This window comes from Onychostoma macrolepis, chromosome 20, assembly GCF_012432095.1.
Source record: "Onychostoma macrolepis isolate SWU-2019 chromosome 20, ASM1243209v1, whole genome shotgun sequence".
NCBI classification, from domain to species: domain Eukaryota; kingdom Metazoa; phylum Chordata; class Actinopteri; order Cypriniformes; family Cyprinidae; genus Onychostoma; species Onychostoma macrolepis.
The window spans coordinates 24505361-24526561 of record NC_081174.1 but is presented as its reverse complement, the minus strand read 5'-3'; the positions used below and the strand labels follow the sequence as shown (position 1 = coordinate 24526561).

The 21201-nt window shown below is 35.6% G+C and overlaps 1 protein-coding gene across 1 annotated transcript; it reads left to right on the top strand.

The window, feature by feature from the left end:
* The first annotated feature begins 381 nt into the window (after positions 1-381).
* Positions 382-20643, top strand: pex7 (peroxisomal biogenesis factor 7). The gene is made up of 10 exons (XM_058756653.1): positions 382-744; positions 823-880; positions 1367-1517; positions 1609-1686; positions 1912-2020; positions 7798-7904; positions 8648-8761; positions 10071-10126; positions 15398-15497; positions 19654-20643. The coding sequence occupies exons 1-10, from the start codon at positions 639-641 to the stop codon at positions 19717-19719; spliced, it is 945 nt and encodes a 314-aa protein (XP_058612636.1). The 5' UTR covers positions 382-638; the 3' UTR covers positions 19720-20643.
* Positions 20644-21201: the final 558 nt, after the last annotated feature.

The following is a 21201-nucleotide window of genomic DNA, read 5'->3' as shown; positions in this document are numbered from 1 at the left end:
CCCAGCATTATTAACATAAAATAATTTAAGAGAACAATTTCCCCAATATGTTTTATCTTGATGGCACTACGACGTCAAAATATTTTAAATGATGAGGTGTAAAGTCTGAAAAGACAACAAATGGGCCTTTACTAGAGAAATGCTGCCATCTGGCGCGAGATCATTTTAAGCCGCAGCTTGTTCTTCACTCAGTCACTCGTTTTTGCAGACTACTTGCAATTGGCATTTTAAAAATATTTTCTGCTCTAGTTTCTATTTTATAAAACCACATAGAATAAAAAGGAAAAAAAAATAACATGATATATTATATCAATGTATTATATCAAAACTATCTTCAAGATTGACGTCATCCTGATCTGCCCAATCACAGCTTCGCGTTTTTAACGCAGTCAAAACACGGAAGTAAACATCTGGGATACACATGTTTTGCACTAAATGAAACTACCTGGCAAACGTACTGATTTCCTAATGTACCGTTGTATTGATTGTTGAGAGTTGATCAAGCTTTCGCCGTTGTCGACAGATGTTTGGCGTTTTATCACAAAATAGGTTATTTATCGTGAATATATTTTTGGTGGACTTGGGAGTCAATAGTGCAATGACCTAGGCGATATTTCTGCACCGAGTTATTAGAGAGTATGAAGTCGTTTAAATCTCCAGGCCGTCATGGATATGCGGTGGAGATTTCACCTTTTTTGGCTTCTACGATCGCCTGTGCGACATCGCAGTATTATGGAATAGCAGGTAATATTTGGAATATTGCATAAACATACATAAATGAAATTGGCATAAATGCCAATGAAAACTCTTCGTGTCTTTTAGGATGTGGGACACTTTTTGTGCTGGAGCAGAGAGAGGCAGAAGTTTCACTTGTGAGGAGGTAATTTTTTTTCTTTCACTTAATTAAATAGAGTAACTACACAGTCAAAAGAAAGAAACAAACAAACAAAAAATATATTTTGCGTGAGGCCTGTTTTAAGACCATTTTGTTTTTCATTATGATATAATGTTATGTATGAGAATCATGCAAATACTATAGTTATACTATACACACACACACACACACACACATATATATATATATATATATATATATATATATATATATATATATATATATATATGTGTGTGTGTGTGTGTGTGTGTGTGTGTATAAAATAAAAATATAATAAAATAAAATAACATATATATATGATTTATTTTATTTTATTTTTCAGTTATTACAATAAAGGGGGAAATTTTCTTAATTGTCATGAAATTATACATTTTTAAGGTCACCGTAGATGCAGGTATGCAGAGGCAAGGAAAAGTGGAGATGTGACTGATCATTAAATAGAGGTTGAGTATCTTTTTGTCTCATACACAGTTTTGACTGGAATGATGGGCTCTTCGATGTGACGTGGAGCGAGACCAATGAACATGTGCTGGTGACAGGAGGAGGTGATGGATCTTTGCAGATCTGGGACACTGCCAACCCGCAAGGTCTTCTGCAGGTGCTGAAAGGGCACACACAAGAGGTGAGTTCACACTCTCAATAGTTCATGTTAAAGCTCCCTGCATTTAGCGCTTCATAACACCTGAACTGCAAAACGTCTTGCCTTGGTGTAGGTGTATTCAGTAGACTGGAGTCAGACACGGGGGGAAAACCAGGTGGTATCGGGATCATGGGACCACACAGTCAAAGTGGTAAGTGGAGTTTGTTTTAGAAGGTGAATATATGCAGACATTGTTAAAAAAAAAGAGACCTAGTTCAATTCTTAACTAATGCTAAAAGCAAATAGTAAAATGCAACTAACCTTTAAAATGAAGATGAAAACTCTTTCTCTCTGTGCACTGGTGATCAGACATACTGTAAATGTTGTTACTTGTTGACATAAAATGAGCTTCACGGTTGTCCTGTTTTGTGCACAGTGGGATCCGGAGCGATGTCAGTTAGTGAGCTCCCTGCAGGGTCATGAGGGTGTTATCTACAGCACCATCTGGTCTCCTCATATCCCAGCATGCTTTGCTTCAGCCTCAGGTAGGAGAATGAGCTGTATCTGTCCTCCCATGAAGTTTGGAAGGATTGCTGCTTTACTTCTGAAAATTACTGTGTTGGGATGCAGATATCAGAGTAGACTACAAATATTATAGGGTGATCAGACATGCATATGCATCGAGATGGCACCATGTGGCGGACCAAAACAATCAGAATCAGAAAAAGCCTTATTGCCTGGTATGTTTATAAGCATGAAGAATTTGTTTTGGTGAAAGAACCTTCCACAGCACAAACAGAATGACTGCGACAAGACACGGATAATAAAAAGAATAAAAATGTAAATAGACCATGGGTTTTATTTCTAAGAAAAACATGTACTGGTAAAATATTTGAAAGCAACTGAAGTCTCTTTGCATATATGCTGTGTATTATACTAGCAGTCCATTTTACCAGTTCAAGGGTCTTTTTGCTAATTATATTGTGAAGGATGGGAGAGGACAGGAAATTAAGAGGAGAAAAGGGTAAATGGAATTGTGATATTATTTAAGTATCACTGTGGTACTATTATAGTTTTATTAATATTTTGATATTTATATATTTTGAAATAATTGTAGATAACGTTTTTGAATTTTTTTGTTTGTTTTTGTCATTTTTATTAGTTTGTTTTTTTAAAATGTTGGTATGGTTTTACACATTTCAGTTTTATTTATTTTAGTATATCAAGTTAAACTTATTGAAAATGAGAAATATTGCTTTGGCAATTAGCTGAGATAATAAGTTTAAGTTCTTAATTTATGTAATTTCAGTTTATTTTATTTCGTGTCTTGATTTTGCTGTAATAGCTCATTAAAATTGCATCACAGGCAAATTTTACACTAGAGAGCAACTTACAAATTACACTAAATATAGAAATACAGTTTGTGTTGAGATGTGTAGCACCATTTTACAATCTCATTCCCCTCAATATAACTGGCAAAAAAAAAAAACAAGACAAATAAACATTTTAGTGAAGATTGAGGTTGTGTTATATTTTAATTTTGACTGGTAGCCAAATCATTTAGGGAGTCAATACAATCATTCACCCCATGAGGTCAGCAATGAGCTACTACCATCCTTTGGAGCTTGCAGATGCCCTTTAATTAAACATTTAGTTTTGATTGGGGATTTTAATTGAATTTGTTCATTTAGTGCACTTAATTAGAAAACAGCACAAAAATTTACACAGTTAATCATGCCCTCTGACATGTGCATAAAATCCATTTTTCTCAAAAAAAAAAAAAAAAAAACCCTGTATGTGTGTGTGTGCGGGTTTTTGTGACAAATGAGGACATAAATTTGTATAAAGACAAGGGTATGACATAGGTATTACAAAGAGAAGGTGACTTTTCAGGATATTACCCTATGTCCCCACTTTTCAAAACGCTTATAAATCACACAGAATGCAGTGTATTGAAAATCTGAAATAGCATAAAGTTTCCTGTAAGGGGTAGGTTTAGGTGTAGGGTTGGTGGGCTATAGCACATCCAGTTTGTACAGTATAAAAACCATTAGTCTATGGGATGTTCCCACTTTTCACAAAAACAAACGTGTGTGTGTGTGTGTGATGATTTGTGATTAATACGAATAAGTAATCTGCTTTTTGTTGTAATTAAATAAAATCTTTAATTGACTGAGTAGCCCTAGTTTTGATACATTTTATGCTGGGAAACTTTTCAAAAGTGCATTCATGGTAGAAATTTCTGCATAATCATGATTGCATAACATTGGGTGTTTTTTAGATCGTATTTAGAGTCTACACAGTAATCTGTGTGTTTGTACTTGTGTAAGAAGGACTCACAAGGGTCTCACGAGCACACATCTCTCTCAGATGTAGCAGGGATTGGTGACCGCATTACAACTCTAAACACCAGGCTTTGCCATCAGAGCCCAGAGTCGATCAGCTCCAAACGAATCTGCTGTGATCTTATCAGCAGTACATTGGACCTGCAGTAGCCACTTACTGCTGATCTTAACTCTCACTGCTTAAACAAATAGTTCACCCGGAAATAAATATTGTGCCATCATTTACTCACCCTCATGTCATTGAAACCTTAACGAATTTCTTTCTTCAGTGTAGCACCAAAGGAGAATCGCATCCCTTTATAATGCATTTTATGCATGAATGGTGACAAGAAGGAAAGGGCCCCTCAAAGTGCACCAGACAATAATGACTAACTCTCAATGCATATAGATACACATATAGCTCATCTTTGGTTCCTTAAGAGATCACGTACAGGATACTCATCCATGTTCCTTTGTATTAATTCCGGCCCTCCTCGGAAGCTGTAGTAAGAATGCCACCCTCCTGTGTTGATGGAGGACCCTTTTCTTTTGCTATTAAATGTTGACACCACGTGTGTAATGAGAGGTGTCTGAAAATCAATACTAAACCCCAGCACCGTGGCAAACGCTGAATGTGATCATGGAAAAAGTGGTTTCCATGAAATGCTATCTCAGCAAAGATGTTTAAGTTATAGATATGCTGGCTTTTTTCGTCACAGAAACCTCTTATATAAGCATACAACATAAAGCCAGCATCAGGTTTTTGTTTTCCATAAATATGGCAACTTTCCACAGCTTTCCAGCACAGTTTTGGTCAGATTTATGAGCACTGATTGTGGCTTTCTGCAAGCTTTATGTTTATAAATAATCTCTTTTATGTTTCTTCGACATACAAATGGCAAATTGCAGTTTTGTGGAAAAATATTTCGTGATTCTAACCAGTATTTGCATAGACACTGACGTCAGACAACATGACGTCAAATAATTAAACCACCATAGCTTACACGTTTTGGTAAGACAAAGAATATACAGAATTTTATACAGATATGATTGTAAGAATATATAAACAAATATAAATACAACAAATTCTGGTTAGAAACATTGACTAAAATCAACTCACAAATCATATCCAGGGTCTACATTACATAGTAATATATACACACACACATTCAAAAGTTTGGGGTCAGTAATTTTATTTCTTTTAAATTCAGTCCAGCAAGGGCACATTAAATTGATCTAAAATGATTGTAAATGCATTTATAATGTTACAAAATACTTCTATTTTAAATAAACACTATTCTTTAATTAATATATATATATATATATATATATATATATATATGACCCTGGACCACAAAACCAGTCTGAAGTGTCAATTTTTCAAAAAAAAAAAAAAAAAAAGCTTTCCATTGATGTATGGTTTGTTAGGATCGGACAATATTTGGCCGAGGTACAACTATTTGAAAATCTGGAATCTGAGGGTGCAAAAAAATTAAAATATTGAGAAAAATGCCTTTAAAAATGTCCAAATGAATTCTTAGCAATGCATATTACTAATCAAAAACGACATTTTGATATATTTACAGTAGTAAATTTACAAAATATCTTCATGGAATATGATCTTTACTTAATATGCTAATGATTTTTGGCATAAAAGAAAAATCTATCATTTTGACCCATACAGTGTATCTTTGGCTATTGCTACAAATATACCCCAGCGACTTAAGACTGGTTTTGTGGTCCAGGGTCACATATATAATAGATAAGTATCCTAATCTTTTTAATATCACTTAGATTTTCTATTTTCTGTCATCTGATAATGTAGTCAACGGGGCCTCCAAGTGCCTCTGTGCTTTGAAGAGACAATTTCAGCACCTCCCTTATCGGAGATTTCACCTCCTCCTCTCTCTATGCAGTGATAGCAGGAGCCCTGGCTTCTCTAGCCGGGATGCCAGGAAATCTTTAATGCAAGACATTTACATGCCAACAATCTCAGTAAGAGATCTGTTCTGCAATAATTAAAATAGAAGTGCCTAGAGCATGCCACATATCAAAGTTATTGTTAAACTTGTGCTCATTGAAATATTGACATAATTAATCTTCTTCAAAACCTTCAAATAATTTTTTCTGAAATCTGCAAGCTGCCTCCTATACGTTAAGACCCGTTTTGACATGTTTTCTGACATATTCTCATCAGCTGGAGTGGTGTAGCTTTGGATTTGAATAAATTATTTTCAGACAGTTAATGGTGACAGGGTTTACTCTTTGTTAGGATTATCATAATTTTAAAAATGTACTATGTATTTTTTATGGTGTATTTTTATATTTTAGTCTGTATCTATGACAAAGGTAAAATAATCAAATCTATACATAAAAGCATTTGAAAATTATTTTAAAAGTATTGATGAAGGCATAGCAAAGAAGCTTAAATCTGTTTGAATTAAAATTATCTTTAGGGCCCATAGGTGAAATGCAGTCCCTTTTTTCCTGATGCTACTATGTTAGCAGAAAATGGAACCATGCTGCAGTATATTGTGATACAAAAACACTCTGTTTAAATCTTCCTAGAGTACTTGAAAGTGTTTATGTGATAGGCTTAATTTATTGTCACTCCCTGCTGGTCGCATTTCAGAGTGGCTTTTATTTATTCCATCAGTTGCAGATCACCAAATCAATAAGGGTTACACAATAGTCATTGGCACAAGCCTCCTGACATGTAATTAACTAAAGTAGGGCTATTCATTTAAACAACGCTCCATTGGATTGTCAAGTAAATGCCACAAACTTTGATGCCGTTTTTAGGATTGAGAAACTGAGATTCGTGTTCTGTATTAATCTTATTTAGACTTTTTTTTTTAAAATCTTACCGGCATATTTACACCAGATCTGGTTTATATGCACAGAGAGAAGCTAGTCTGTTGTTATTTAATGTATCATTCATGTCCGTGCCACAAATGGTGCAAGATGAGATGCATAACATCTTTTGGGGTTTGTTCCCAAGATTAATAATGATGCTAAACTTAAAGATGAAATATTAAAGGGATAATCCACCCAAAAATGAATTATTCATCCTCATGTCATTCCAAATCTTTCTCTGTAGAACACAAAAGAAGATATTTAGAAGAATGTTGGTAATTAAACATTTTCCTTTCCCATTGAATTCCATTGTATGGAAAAAATATAAATAAAGCGGGAATCAAAACTCTTTTGATATCAACATATGGGTCAAAATACAAAATACCTTTTTTTGTGCTCGGCATAAGAAATAAATGCATACAGGTTTGGAACGACATGAGGGTGAGTAAATAATGACAGAGTTTTTATTTTTGTATGAACTATCCCTTTAAGTTGGGTCTGTTTGCTTTCCAGATATACATTAATATGGTTATGCTGTGTTTATGCGGTGCTCACTTTATGCGTTAAGTTTCTGCATGATATATAGCTATTTATGGTTTTTCTTTTAGGTTATTCAAAGTGGGACCTCCAGTTTAGGGAACATATGAATATTTTCCACCAGGCTGTTAATACTACATTTATGCCTAAATCTATTTAACCAGGCTTTGAATACTTATGCACCATATAGAGAAACCCCCAGTGACTGATTCTTGAGTATTTTGCTGTTTGTCGATACTGCTAACGTTGCAACATGTAGTGACTTGTAAAAAGTGAATGTCTGGACCATTTACTGCTTACTTCTAGAATAGAAATGCTGTGCTTCGAGAAAAAGGTCAGATAGATGGCGTGAAAGAGATACGACAAGATAAATTCCCTGTAGAAATCTGTGGCCTGTGCAGCGTAGAGGACTGGCCAGCGACGCTTCCCTCAGCGCCTTGCCCTGGGTCCATTCATGCTGAGTGCAAGTGGCCCTTGAAATGACTGTTATGGTTCAGAGGATTCTGCAGAGAGTGCAGACTGGGAATTTGTATGAGGAATTCCATGGCTTTTTAGAAGATTTAAAAGTCTGACACTTGAGATTTGAAGCTCGTCTCTGTTGCTAGGGGATGGGACACTGCGAGTGTGGGATGTGAAGGCGGGATCATGCAGGCTGGCCGTCCCAGCACACAAGGCTGAAATCCTCAGCTGTGATTGGTGCAAATACGACCAGGTGAGTATTTCCTCTATTCAGTTCATTCACTATCTGTGACGCTGTTTGTGATACAGTATATAGAAGTGTTATTGCACTGAACTTTCTTAGAGCACATAAAGAAGGCGTTACTCCAGTCTTCAGTGTCACGTGATGCTTCAGAAATTATTCTAATATGCTGATTTGGTGCTCAAGAAACATTTCTTGTTATTACGAATGCTGAAAACAGTTGTACTGCCTAATATTTTTGTGGAAGCATTTTTCAGGATTCTTTGATGAATGAAAAGTTCAAAAGAACAACACTTCTCATTAGTCTGTCCTTGCTGAAAAAGTTTTAATTTCTCAGTATCTTACAGTCTCAGAATGTTTAGTGTATTATAAGTATTTTGATAGAAATTGGATTTTAGGACTCTTTGATGAATGGAAAGTTCAAAAGAACAGCATTTATTTGAAATATTTTAAGTATTTTGTGACATTATGAATGTCTTTACTGTCACCTTTCATCAGTGTGTCCTCAGAATTTTTAGTGTATTATAAGTATTTTGATAGAAATTGGAATTTAAAAAAAGTGAAATGTCATGTATTTCTGAGATAACCGTATACCACTTACTGTATTAAGCATGTAACATAGTGCCATGTGTCAAGTGACCAACAATCTAGCATACTGCTTCTAGTAAATATACATGCAGTATATGCAATATAAAGTATATAGTGCTCAATAATATTTCATTCCATTGACATTGTTATTCCTCTCATGTTCTCAGAATGTTCTGGTCACTGGAGCCGTGGACTGCAGTCTCAGAGTATGGGACCTACGTAACGTCCGACATCCTGTAGCTCAAATGATGGGCCATTCCTACGCCATCCGCAGAGTAAAGGTATTGTAGTTAGATGGCCAATTCATTTCTGTTATTCTAGTTTAAAAGCTGGCCTCATTTTTTCACAGAAGTGTGTCTTAATGAAGTTTGAAAGGACATGCAAACAATGTGTAAAGGGGCTATATTGAGAAATCATAACAGTTGAAAATATTGAGTTAGATGAAGGCTAAAGACTACAGCTGCCATTCAGTATCACATTAGTTTGTTCATTGTTTTTAATTAACTTAACAAGCCTGTTGAACTTTAATGAGGCATGCAGTAGTGTCTGTTTGTGGGGAAACTCACAGCGTGTTTCTGTACTGTATGCGACAGCTATGGATTTTCGTATACAAACAGATTATCTTTAGGGATCTGTGAAATTGAGTTGGAGAAAATGTGAGCGCTTGAGTGTCCAAACACTCAGCAATAATATAGATTACAGAGATCAGTGCACTTGACCAGTCCACTGTCAAACCTGTGCCCAAAACATACACAAATGCTTTGATTTTATGTCACACGAGTAAGCTTGTATATCCAAAAGGAGATATGGGAATAAAACCCACTTCAGCTGGGTCAGGGTGAAATCACAAGCTGTTTCAAGTTAATGGTTTTGCTCTCAGCTTTCAGATAATGTAGAAAAAAATAGAATGTGTGAAATAAGGAGTTATGAGCAGTTTATTGCACTGGGAATACAGGAGGGCTGTGAAGCATGAGATTGTGTGTTCCTGAATGTAATGATGTCAAACAGCTTTGAAATGAACACTGTTTATTCTTATTATATGATTATTATGTCATTTTATACTGTATCAGTGACAAAGAGGTCTATTGTCTTTCTCATTTACTGTTCTACAAAAACTCTTCCTGTAGGGTCACGATAATATTGGTGATGAACTCTTCAAGTCATAATTCAGCTGATATCATTAAAACACTCAGGTAGAAGGAGAGTTAATCAATAAAAATGTGTAGATCTCAAAGATTTCATTTTCAGGTTCATTGCATTATTTTAGCTTGCCTAACAAGTATAGATTTTGCCTGATGAAATTGATGTAATTCATTTGAATTATTCACGCTAAAGCCTATAATAAAAAAGTCAGATATTTATCCAGTTTATTTTCATATATAAAAGTGATCCATGTCATAAATGAACATTTGGACATTTATAAACTGGTTCAAGGATTTGGGCCTCATTCAGCTGCAGTGCAAATATAGCCTTTATGCAAGTTTTAAAGCAGTGTTCATTGATAAAGATGTCAACATGTTCATCAATTAATGTTTTTTCTCCAACAGCCACTGTCTATTAATTCCTCTTTTATTTGTTTGTCATTTCTAGTTCTGCCCATTTTATAAGACAGTCCTAGCATCCTGCTCCTATGATTTCACAGTCAGGTAAGCCAATTTTTTGATCACAGGTGCATCTGTCACATTTAATCATTAAAGAGTCAGTTATAAACTAAATTCAGATTAAGCAATATCACGTGAGCAACTGTGACGATCTTCTGAATATCAGCACAAAAGCACAATTATAAATGTGCTATTTCTTTTATACTGTTCTATAAATAAGAAGTTAATCAAAAATCGTCCAATTAAATTAGGGGACCGGAACTAACTGTTGTATGACAAATTGTATAGGATAAATTGCTTTACTGAAACAATTCATCTTCCGTCAAAAACACATGAAGTTGGATTTCACATTTCTAAAGGCCTCCCTGCATTGTCCAAATCTCCTCATCCATGTTGAGGGAAGATGATTTTTCTTAGTGACCTTTGGAATGAATGGTAAAGTCTGCGTTGCTGGCACTTTACCAGAAGAACCGATGCTTTTGCCATAAAGTGGGGCTGTAAAACCCATTGATCTCATTTCAGGGTAGACTGCTTTATTTCCTTTTGCAGCGAATGCATTCTGTTAGTGCATGGTTGTGTTTTTATCGAGCGTGGAGCTCATTTTTGCATTGGGGGAATGATCTTTAAAAGGGCTATCAAGGACATATCAGCAAAAATCACAGTAGTAAAGCAAAAGCCAATTTTTGGCTTTATTTTTTTTTCAAGCTTGCTGCCTAGTTGCTGTTATTTGATAAAAGAGCCACTTTTTTTCCCATAGATTTTATGCAAATATACTCTAGAAGTCTTAATAACCTTTAATTGTGAGACATGTTTAGGCCTTTGAAGAACACATAAATTATACTATAGTTAACAGTAGTCTGTAATTGCATTTTAGCATGCATTTTTGTACTGCCAGACACCTACTAATGTTCTTACAAGTGAAGCTCTGCCACATAATTTAAATTAGATGACTTTTTGTATGTAAAAATTAAAGGGTCACTCCACCCCAAAATGAAAATTTTGTCATTAATCACTTACCCCCATGTCGTTCCAAACCCGTAAAAGCTTCGTTCGTCTTCGGAACACAATTTAAGATATTTTGGATGAAAACCGGGATTGACTGCCCGGAAAACCACTGTCAGGGCTCAGAAAATTATGAAAGACATCGTCAAAATAGTCCATCCGCCATCAATGGTTCAATCTGAATTTTATGAAGCAACGAGAATACTTTTTGTACGCAAAGAAAACAAATATAACGACTTTTATTCAACAATTTGTCTCCTCCGCGTCACCCAGAGGTCGCGTTAACCGAAAATTCTCCGTCATTGACGGAATTTTTTTAGCAGTGACGGAAAAATCTGAAGGCCGTCCGTCACTTTGGCAGATTACACACACTGAGTCTGAGGGTGATCTATTGTAGTTTATAACTGTAATTCCCAGCCCTGTCCAGTTGGTGGCGAGTGCGCTCCAGTGAAGCAGCAGAGCGCGCGATCGTCTCCAGAACAAAAATAAAGGTCTTTTGCTGTGTCTTTGATTACTCAAAGGCGAGTATAGTAAAGCGAATCGCTTGATCTGAGGTGTCTACAGCGATCTATCACGCCACATTAAAGCCAAAACGGTATTTATTGCTTGAATTTCCTAATAAAATGGACAGAATTTGAAACCTGAGACTGCATTTCATTTCAAAAGTAACAACGCACAAAGTTTAGCCGATTGTCTAAGGTTACTGTGCATTCATCAAATGAAAACAGCATAGATTGGGAGTTAAGAAACGATATTGGTTCATAAAAATAAGAATCTATTAAAACAGAGAAATCGGTTTTATTTTGTTTTTTATTTTTTTATCCAGCACTAGCATATTTTGTTGTTTTAAGTGTCCTCCGCTGTCACTGACGCAGTCTCTGTTTTCTTCATAAAGAAATAAATGCACAAGCCAATATGCTCGTCCTTTAGGTTCATTATTAAAAATGAAAACGTGAACAAAAATAAAAGCAATTAAATGGGTTATTATAATTAAAATACGAAAATTAAAATGACAGGTAATAATAGATTATGACGGAATTTTTTACGACCCTGTCCGTCAAAATGACGGATAATATTAAAGTCTAACGCAACCTCTGGCGTCGCCATAGCACAATTTTGGAGAGTATTTGTTGCTTCATAAAATTCAGATTGAACCATTGATGGCGGATGGACTATTTTGACGATGTCTTTCATACTTTTCTGAGCCTTGACAGTGTTATTTATTTGGCAGTCAATCCCGGTTTTCATCCAAAATACCTTAAATTGTGTTCCGAAGACGAACAAAGCTTTTACGGATTTGGAAAGACATGGGGGTAAGTGATCAATGACAAAATTTTCATTTTGGGGTGGAGTAACCCTTTAAGTTTTAACAAAAACACTGCTACTTTGTGTTTTTGTGCTAAGAGACATGTGACTGACAGTATGTCGATAAAGCTTAACCTGGAACATTTCTTTAAAACTGAAGTTAGTCTATTGTACTCCTCCAAACAAGTCAAATGGGAACACCGTTATAATTGATAAAGGGATGGATAGTTGTTTTTCTTAAAGATTGACAACAGGTCTTTGCCTTGGCTGTTGGAGAAAGATTACAGAGAGTACTTTATCTGGGTTGACAAGCTTTTAAAATGAGAATTGACTCATATTGAGCAGTGGTTGCCACAAGTGGTCTTATTAGAGGCGAGTTTGATTTTCCTTCCAATGCTGCTTGTCACCTTTTTGTTTAAATGTTATCTGTTTATCTAAGCCTGGAGGCGTTGTAAGCCTGGACTAAATGAGCCAACCAATCAGTATTTGGATTTGTGTACTACGATAAACCCAGGTCCCTGTAAAAACAAGAGAAAGACACGTGTATTATATTGTTCATACTTCCAAAAAGCTAATTTAATGGTAATAAATGTAAGATTATGTATGTATTTTATATTATATATTTTTAATATTTTTATTTAAATGGACTAAAAGTTGTAGGCATGTCCAACTTTATGCAAATGAGTAAAACACATTACTATGACGATTCTATACATAATACAATTTCTATACATAATAACAACATAAAGTCCTTAAGAAGTGCATAAGGAGCCGGTAATATTACTGTACCTTAGTAACCCTAGCAGAAGTTCTTTTTTTATATTTGTTCAACTTTCAGTTTGTTGTTGTTCTCTCAGTTCATTTAGCATGAATTATAGCCAATTAGCTTTAGAACTAGTATTTGTGGTTTTGCTTTCATCAAAATCAGTTCTATCTATTACAGGAAATTTGCTGTTTGAACAGGACAGGACAGACTAAGGTGCTATCTAATTAGTTTTACGTTCAGAGTAAACTGTGATAATGCCGACCGCGAGGTAATTACCAGAAATGATTTCCACAGGAAGAACGGATCAACGTGAATCTTTTTTTGTTCCCTTTGCGGTAAAGAGAAAATGGTGTTTATTTAAAAACAAAGCCTTTTTGAAGGATTTACTTTCAAAAGAACATGTGAGCCACCTGCTGCCACACACACACACACACATGTACACTTAGCTGTTTACTTAACCCAGTCTATGCAGTCGCTCTTTCAGATCTGTCAGGTCTCGTTTAAAGCAGATAAGGTTTCCTCTTTCATTCATAACAGCTGGCTTTTCTGAGTTGCTTTGACGGCACGTACATGGAAGTGCAGTACAGAAGGAAAATGAAGTCTTTCTTTGTGTTATTTAACAACTAATTAGGCAGGGATATTGATTTTTCTACATTGTTCTTTGCTTTGTGTAAGGAGCTTTCATTCTTTATTTAAATGATGAAAGTTTGTTTAAGTTGATGCATTGCTTTAAAAGAAGCATGACAGATATCAGTGATTCTGTTGGTTGTGTATGTATCTCATAAAATAAATTTCACATAAATACATGTGCAAATTAGTGTTGTCACAGTACCAACATTTTTGTATTCGGTACCGATACCAGTGAAAATCCACGGTTCTCTGTACCAATTTTGGTACCAAAGCAAAACACAAAAACATGCTAATTAAAAAACACACAATTTGTTTTATTAATAAAGTCAAACAAAAATAAAATGTATAAAAATCAGTGCCATTCTTTATACTTATTTAAAATTGTGTTTTAAGTTTTTCTGCAAGTAATAAAAGTATGAAAAACAGTAAACAAATTTCACCCAAATTTAATTGGTCTTTTAATTAATGAAATTTAAACATTTTATTTTTTGGTAAATAAAGGGGATTTACTATTCAAATTAAAATATGGAAGAAATATTGTGTGATTATTTCTTAAAAAATAAAGTTTTATTAATTTTTTCAACACTAGTAGTAGTAGCCTATCACATACATTCTACTAAATAATAGTAGCCTAATGGTACAATGTCTTTAGTTAAACCGAACTTTTATTTTGAAGGGTTGCCGTGAATACCTTTAAATTGAAGCTGGTTTTACTCAATGAAACGGTAAAATGCTCGTGAAGGGATTCTCAGAGCAGTTCTGGAGATGTTGTTTATGTATTTATGTCCTCATTGAGACGACAGATGCTGAAATCACTACGAGCGTCACACGCGCTTCAGTCTATGTAGTAAACAAAACCGCGCGTCTCTGCCATTCATTCATTCATTCACACACACTCACAGAACATACAGGATTCACATTTTAATCGACTTTTGCGGCTTAAGTGTAATGACCTACTTTTGATTAATTCATCCAAACTTTGACAAATTCCGTGACATTCCGTGTTAAGCTGTAAATTCCGTTTTTATAACTGGATTCCGAGATTCCATCCGCGTTTTCTGCATCGCGGAAATCATAGGGCCTTACACGCCAAGAACCGGGTCAAACGGGTACTTGGTACCACCGGTACTTAAAAAAACCTGGTACCCTGACGTTTTCATTTCTTTAGTACCGACTTGGTACCGAAGTACCGGGTCTTTTAACAACACTAGTGCACCATTTGTACTGAATGAGTGATGTTTGGTGCCCTGTTTCAGTGCCCTCGGAACCTTTAACACGCATCCAGCGTATTGATGCCACACTGGTGATTTATTTAAACATCTCTTTCTAAAGACGTCCACACCCTAAACAGCTGTCGTCCCACTGTGCTTATGAATAATATCCTTCACTTCTGCTCTGTGGCAATGTTAGTATTAATGCCTGCCTAATGTTTTCCTATAGACAGGGAGTTTTGGGGGGGGGTTTCAGAGAGGTGATTTAATTACATTTGCTGAATGGATCAGTCAGGTCCTGGTGAGCCAGGGCTGCGTCAGGGCTTTGAGCCGCTGCCCCGTCAAAGAAGACAAACGGCCGTTCAATTAGCATGATTGCCTTCTGCTGCTCTGCGTCCACAGATTCTGGGACTACTCCAAGAACCAGCCGCTGCTGGAGACATTGGAGCACCACTCAGAGTTTGTGTGTGGCCTGGATTTCAACCTGCACATCCCTAACCAGGTAATCTCACCAAAACACAGTGCTGTGGGTCACACCTATTGACTATAGCTGAAAATAACAATATGAAAAAGTGGCCTACTGGTCAGTGCATGTGCAGTTTTGCTCCCAGTTTTTTTCGCCACATCCTGCCACTTCCTCCCATGCTGTCCTTTCAATAAGTGGCACAAAGGAAATTAATATTAGGAGGAAACAATGTAGTAGCTTTCAACAGCACAGATAACTCCAACAAAAATAACTCCAAGCAAGCTTTTTATTTAAATAAAGCCGGTGTTATTCAAGTATGAGTGTATTTAGGCAGAATGTTTTAGTAGCTTTACTTCAGTAGTAAAAATAGTATATTGTAATAAAAAAAAAAAATGCTATGTGCATTTTAAAGTTGATGACCCAAATTAAAGGTTTCCTTTGAGTTTTCAAGTGATTTATTGAAATTGACAGTTTGAACTGATTCACAGAAATGAATTGAACTGGACTAATAAATCAGTTCAAGCTGTCCATTTCAGTCAGTATTATGCATTATGTTAGTGTCATCGAGGTACATACACTAAATGAATAAAATGAGAAATGTTTCCTTGGCAGCTAGCTAAAATAATGTTTTTACTGTGTTATTTCTAGTAATGTTTATTTTATTTTAAGTAATACATTTGTAATGGTTTTAGTTTTAATTAACTATAATATCCCTACAGTGATTTATTAAATATTGCTGATTTTTTATTTATTTTTCTTCAGTTTAACTACTTGAATCTCCGATGTGTTTGTTTGAAATTAAGGTAGCTCTGATTGGGCAAAAATTCAAAGCAAATGCATAAATATAAGTTATATATCAAATAATGCCAAAATATTGATATATAATTGTGCTATGCTAATATCATCCAGTCTTAATTCTGTGATTTTTTTATTAATTTTTTTTGTATATATATTTTTAATGACATTTGTTATGATGGACCAGTGGCTCATAATTGAGAAACTTAAATCAATATTTCCATGACCCCATCTGCAGCTATTAATTTCGGTTAACCCTCACTGTACAGCCTGGTCTGTTGACCTCACTTCACCTCTGATGTCTGTCTGTTGTTCAAAACAATCATCTGCAGATAGGTGGCATGCTTTGTTGATAGAGCGTGTGCAAGGAACCGGTCACGTACAGTAACAGAGCACTCAGCTCATTGAGATGTGGGCCGCGGTCCTCAGGGGAGCCGGTCCTGTCTGACGCCAGCACTCACAGTGATGAAAAAAAGTCTGAGCAGTCAGTGAGCCATCACTGAGCTGACACGAGACGTCTGCAGCTAACCCCTCAGCTCCATTTAGCTTTGAATACCTTGCAACCTATAGGTCACCTCAGATCACGAAGCCTATGAATATGAAGCTCTTCTGTTCTGACTGTTTATGTGGAGCATGATGGGTTTGATTTGATTTGATTTCAGTGACTTAATTCATTTTATGCAGTCAAGGGAAGTAAGTTATGATTTAATTTAATGCAGAACTGAAAAGTAAACTGAAGATACACTGTGTCATCCAGTATTTGCATATGCAGTGTATTTTTGTGTTTATTAGAATATTGTGTCAAAAGTTTGGAGTCAGTAAAATGTAATGTTTTATTTAAAGAAAGAAATATTATCTTTATTACATACTAATGCTTTTTCATATAAATTCTGTTCTTTTGAACTTTTTGCATTCTTCAAAGAATCATAAAAAATGTTTTACTCTTTCCACAAAAAATATTACGTGACACAAATGTTTTCAACATTATTGCTAAGAAATGTTTCTTGAGCACCAAATCACTGAAGACTGGAGTATATTATTATATATAATACATTTTAAATAATAAACAAAATATTTAATTAATAAAGCAAAAAAAATCGTATCAACCCCAAGGTTTTGAATGTAGGTGCATTATATATTTTGTATAATGCAATTGAAATAATAAACAAATATAATATAAATATAATCAAATAATAAAGTGAATAAACCCTTTAGATTCCTTATTGCATTCTCAAAGCATCCTGAACTTTTTTGCTGAAATTATTTATATTGTTTGCAGGGTATAATGACTCTATAACTTTTTCAAGGCTTTGCCATTACCTTCGGGTCTCATTTTGATAATGTAGAGTTTCATGTTTATCAGAATGCAAATTTGGAAAGCTTTTAAGCTCACTTAGATGTCTTGCCCATTTCAGAGTATTTTGTAACTCTCTTAGAAGACATGCTGTGTCTCTTATACTAATAGTGCGCAACCAGAAAAATCTCAAAAAATGAACCGCAGTGTGTCAGAGCCAAATTGCAGGATTGGGAAAATGATGCATGCATGTATTCTCTCTTATTGTTAGTTCCGCATGGGGCGTAAGTGCAGCTGTTGGCAGGCTGCAGGTGGTGTGGGTTGTTCCTGCAAGGCGAGGGCAAGAACTGTGAAGTGCTTTTTCTACTGCAGTCTCCCTGTTCGCTGCCAACCGTACACACAAACGCACATACACACATACACACCTTGTGCTGCTCGTACTCGCTGTCAAGGCCAATATTCAAGCCCACAACTCACCCTGAGCCATTGTTAAATACACATTTTAGAGTCAAGGGGGATCTAACACCACCAATGTCATTTATTGTCTAAGTGGATACGATTATAGGTCGATTTTGACTATTCCTTACAGATGACGTATCAGTTTAAAAACACACATTCCCACTGAAAATTCTTTTTTTTTTTTACCCTTTCGGCTTGATTGATCACCTCCGCTCAGGTTTGCGAACATACTGAACATCTGTACAGTCATTATGCCTTTGAACAAAGTGAAGTCTTCAAATGCGGTAATTATACTGTAACCGGTTGTTGAGAAAAAGCCCAGCTCCGACTTTATCTACACCCACAGCTGGTGATGCATCATACCTTTACACTTTTTGACAAGAACCTAAAATGTATCTCTTAAAAGAGGACATGTATTGTGTGTTCTTAACAGATATTGTTCCTCAGATGAGCAGAGCGGAATCACATTCTTGTTCTCTTGCCTCCAGTTATATTGAGCATTGTGTTATCAGCTGACCACCCGTTCACTCCTCGCTTCTGCTCTCTGCATCTGTTTCTTCTGCACTGTTGCCCGCTCTCTGGCACTCAGTCTCTGTTGTGCCTTTTGCAGTCAAGTAATTAATGAAGGACTTTTTCTCCCTCAATGGGTGAGTCACAGGCTTTCTGCTGGAGCGCTCTGGAGTAATGAGATATGGAGAAAAGGACTGCAAGAGGAGTGGAACATCACTATATCACTTTCACATAGAGTTGAATTTTGTCTGTTAGGACAAACTGTGCTTTTGAAATTCTTTTTATAGCAATATGGACATTTTAAGCCAAGCAAAGATTGGGGCTTCCTTATAGAGAGAGTCTTTTTACTTCAAAATGCATTTATTTCAATGTTATTTGCCATTTTATTAATTAATTGTGAATTTCACTAGAAATTTAAGAGTGAAAATGGTTTCTACACCTTTAAAAGTGTTGTGATTAATATCTTATGCATATATTAATAATTATAAATATTAATCATTATATGTTTTTGTTATGTCAGCTGCCCATATTCAGTTTGTCTTGATATTGCTGTTACAAATTATAATGAGGAGAATATAACAAAAGTACATTGTTAACTGTACATGGTATGACAGCAATTTAATGTCCTTGCCCAGGCAAAAAGAGATGCTTTAAAAAGTCTTTGAAGCAGCATCAAAAGAAACAAACAATTTGTTGGTTGATCATCATTATATTGTATTTCAGTAAAGCAGCACATGCATAAAAATTTCTTTGTTTCCCAATATCAAGGGTGCTCTCTCAGCACTGCAGATCAGTGGGGATTTCTTTCTTTCCTTTTTTTTTTTTCTGAGTTGACCCTTGTGGTGACACAATAAGCTTTGTGCTTTACATGAATTTGGTAGGTTTATTAATGGTATTTTGAATTTTAATGGCATTAACTTGAATTTAAAAAAATAGTAAAATGTCTTAAAAATAATTAAAGTAAAATAACTGCATACTGTGTGTATCCAGTCAGTGGTGGAACTTTTCAGCTGGGTGGTATCATTACCAGAATCCAGCTACAGACAGTGTTAATGTCCTTATCTAACTATCATATTTTTCTACCTCAATCACGTGGATACAGTTTTAATTGTGTGACTGTGGCTTTCTTCACAGGTTGTGGACTGCTCTTGGGATGAGACTGTAAAAGTCTTCACCCCTTCATGCCTGGCCGCCCTATAGGAGGTTGGTGCACCATGGAATGAGGTTGCCGCAAAGCACAGGGGAGCCGCGGCTCTGTTTCAATCACAGTTGCAGTTTGCCAAGATTTCACTGCGGGTTTCCTAATGACGCTATTAAAGGAGAACCCATGGGACGCATCAGGAGCATTGCGTCAGGAGCACTGTACAGATGAGGGGGAATCTCATGCTGTCACTGAGTGTAAAAACTGAGTGTGATGTTATTATAGGCTTTCTAAAGTGTATAATGAAACTAAAAGTTTACCTTAAACGGATAGTTCACCCAAAAATGAAAATGTAGTAAGGACAATGGTTCAACTGTAATTTTATGAAGCTCAGAGGAAACAAAAACAAAAATAACTTTATTCAGCAGTCCTTCTCCTCGAAATCATGTCTTCCGCCATTATCAAGAGTACCTCTGCATAAACATAGACAACGCATGCGCGTGATGCTGCAGACGTAGAACACACATGCGCTGAGCCTTGTTTACGTGCAGAGAAATTATTTGGAGGACAAGAATTATTAAATAAAGTCGTTAATTTGCACACAAAAAGTGTTATCATAGCTTCGTAAAATTAGTTGAACCACTGATGGACTAATTTATTGGTGTCCTTAATACATTATGGTCTGGGAACATTTCAGTTATACATTGTTGTCTATGCAAGGTCAGAAAGCTCTTGGATTTCATCAAAAATACCTTAATTTGTGTTCCGAAGATGAATGAAGGGCTTATAGGTTTGGAATGACATGAGGGTGGGTAATTAATGACAGAATTTTCATTTTTGGGTGAGCTGTTCCTTTAAGCAGCGAGTGCCTTGCTGTCTGAAGCTCATTGGTAGATTATGTAGTATGTGTATGTTGTTGTTCCTTACTGGTTTGTTAAACTGATATTAATAAATCAATGCAATCTGTCATTCTCAACTGAAGTCAAATCCTGAGCCTTCCTTTTAATCTAATTAATATTGCCTACCACACAGAGTTTATTTTTAATTTTTAATTTTTATGAATACGTACTGTGCTTGTATAACCTGTGCAGTGAGGGAATCAGTTATGGTTTTTCAATGTATAAATGAATATTATGTTGATGTAACATTTTATATATACTAGCCCCTACTTATTATGCATTCATAAAACCTAAATTGTATAGTGGCTGTCAGGGATTTTCCAGTGGCTTGTTTTTGTGAGCCAAATGACCTTGAATCACTAGAACTGATATGAAGCCTTTGAAATTGTAAACACAAACTTTGGAAAGGATAATGCTTCCATTTTCCATAGAATTAAAGGGGTATACAGTTATACGATGGCTTCAAATGAGTTTTTACAGGAAATTCTAGACGTGACAACAAACAAACAAACTAAAACATTTAACCAATTAATTCGTCTGGGTTAAATAAGAGAAAAAAAACGAAAAGCTGCGTACTAAAACTACTGTTACCTCAGGCGAACGCACATTCTGTTATCCAGTTTTTTAATTTTTTAGCTGGCA

Excerpts from the sequence above, each read along its gene's own strand:
- pex7 (XM_058756653.1), top strand. The coding sequence starts at position 639 with ATGAAGTCGTTTAAATCTCCAGGCCGTCATGGATATGCGGTGGAGATT. Across the intron at positions 1,687-1,911 it reads GGGACCACACAGTCAAAGTG|TGGGATCCGGAGCGATGTCA; the intron begins GTAAGTGGAGTT and ends TTTTGTGCACAG. Across the intron at positions 7,905-8,647 it reads ATTGGTGCAAATACGACCAG|AATGTTCTGGTCACTGGAGC; the intron begins GTGAGTATTTCC and ends TCATGTTCTCAG.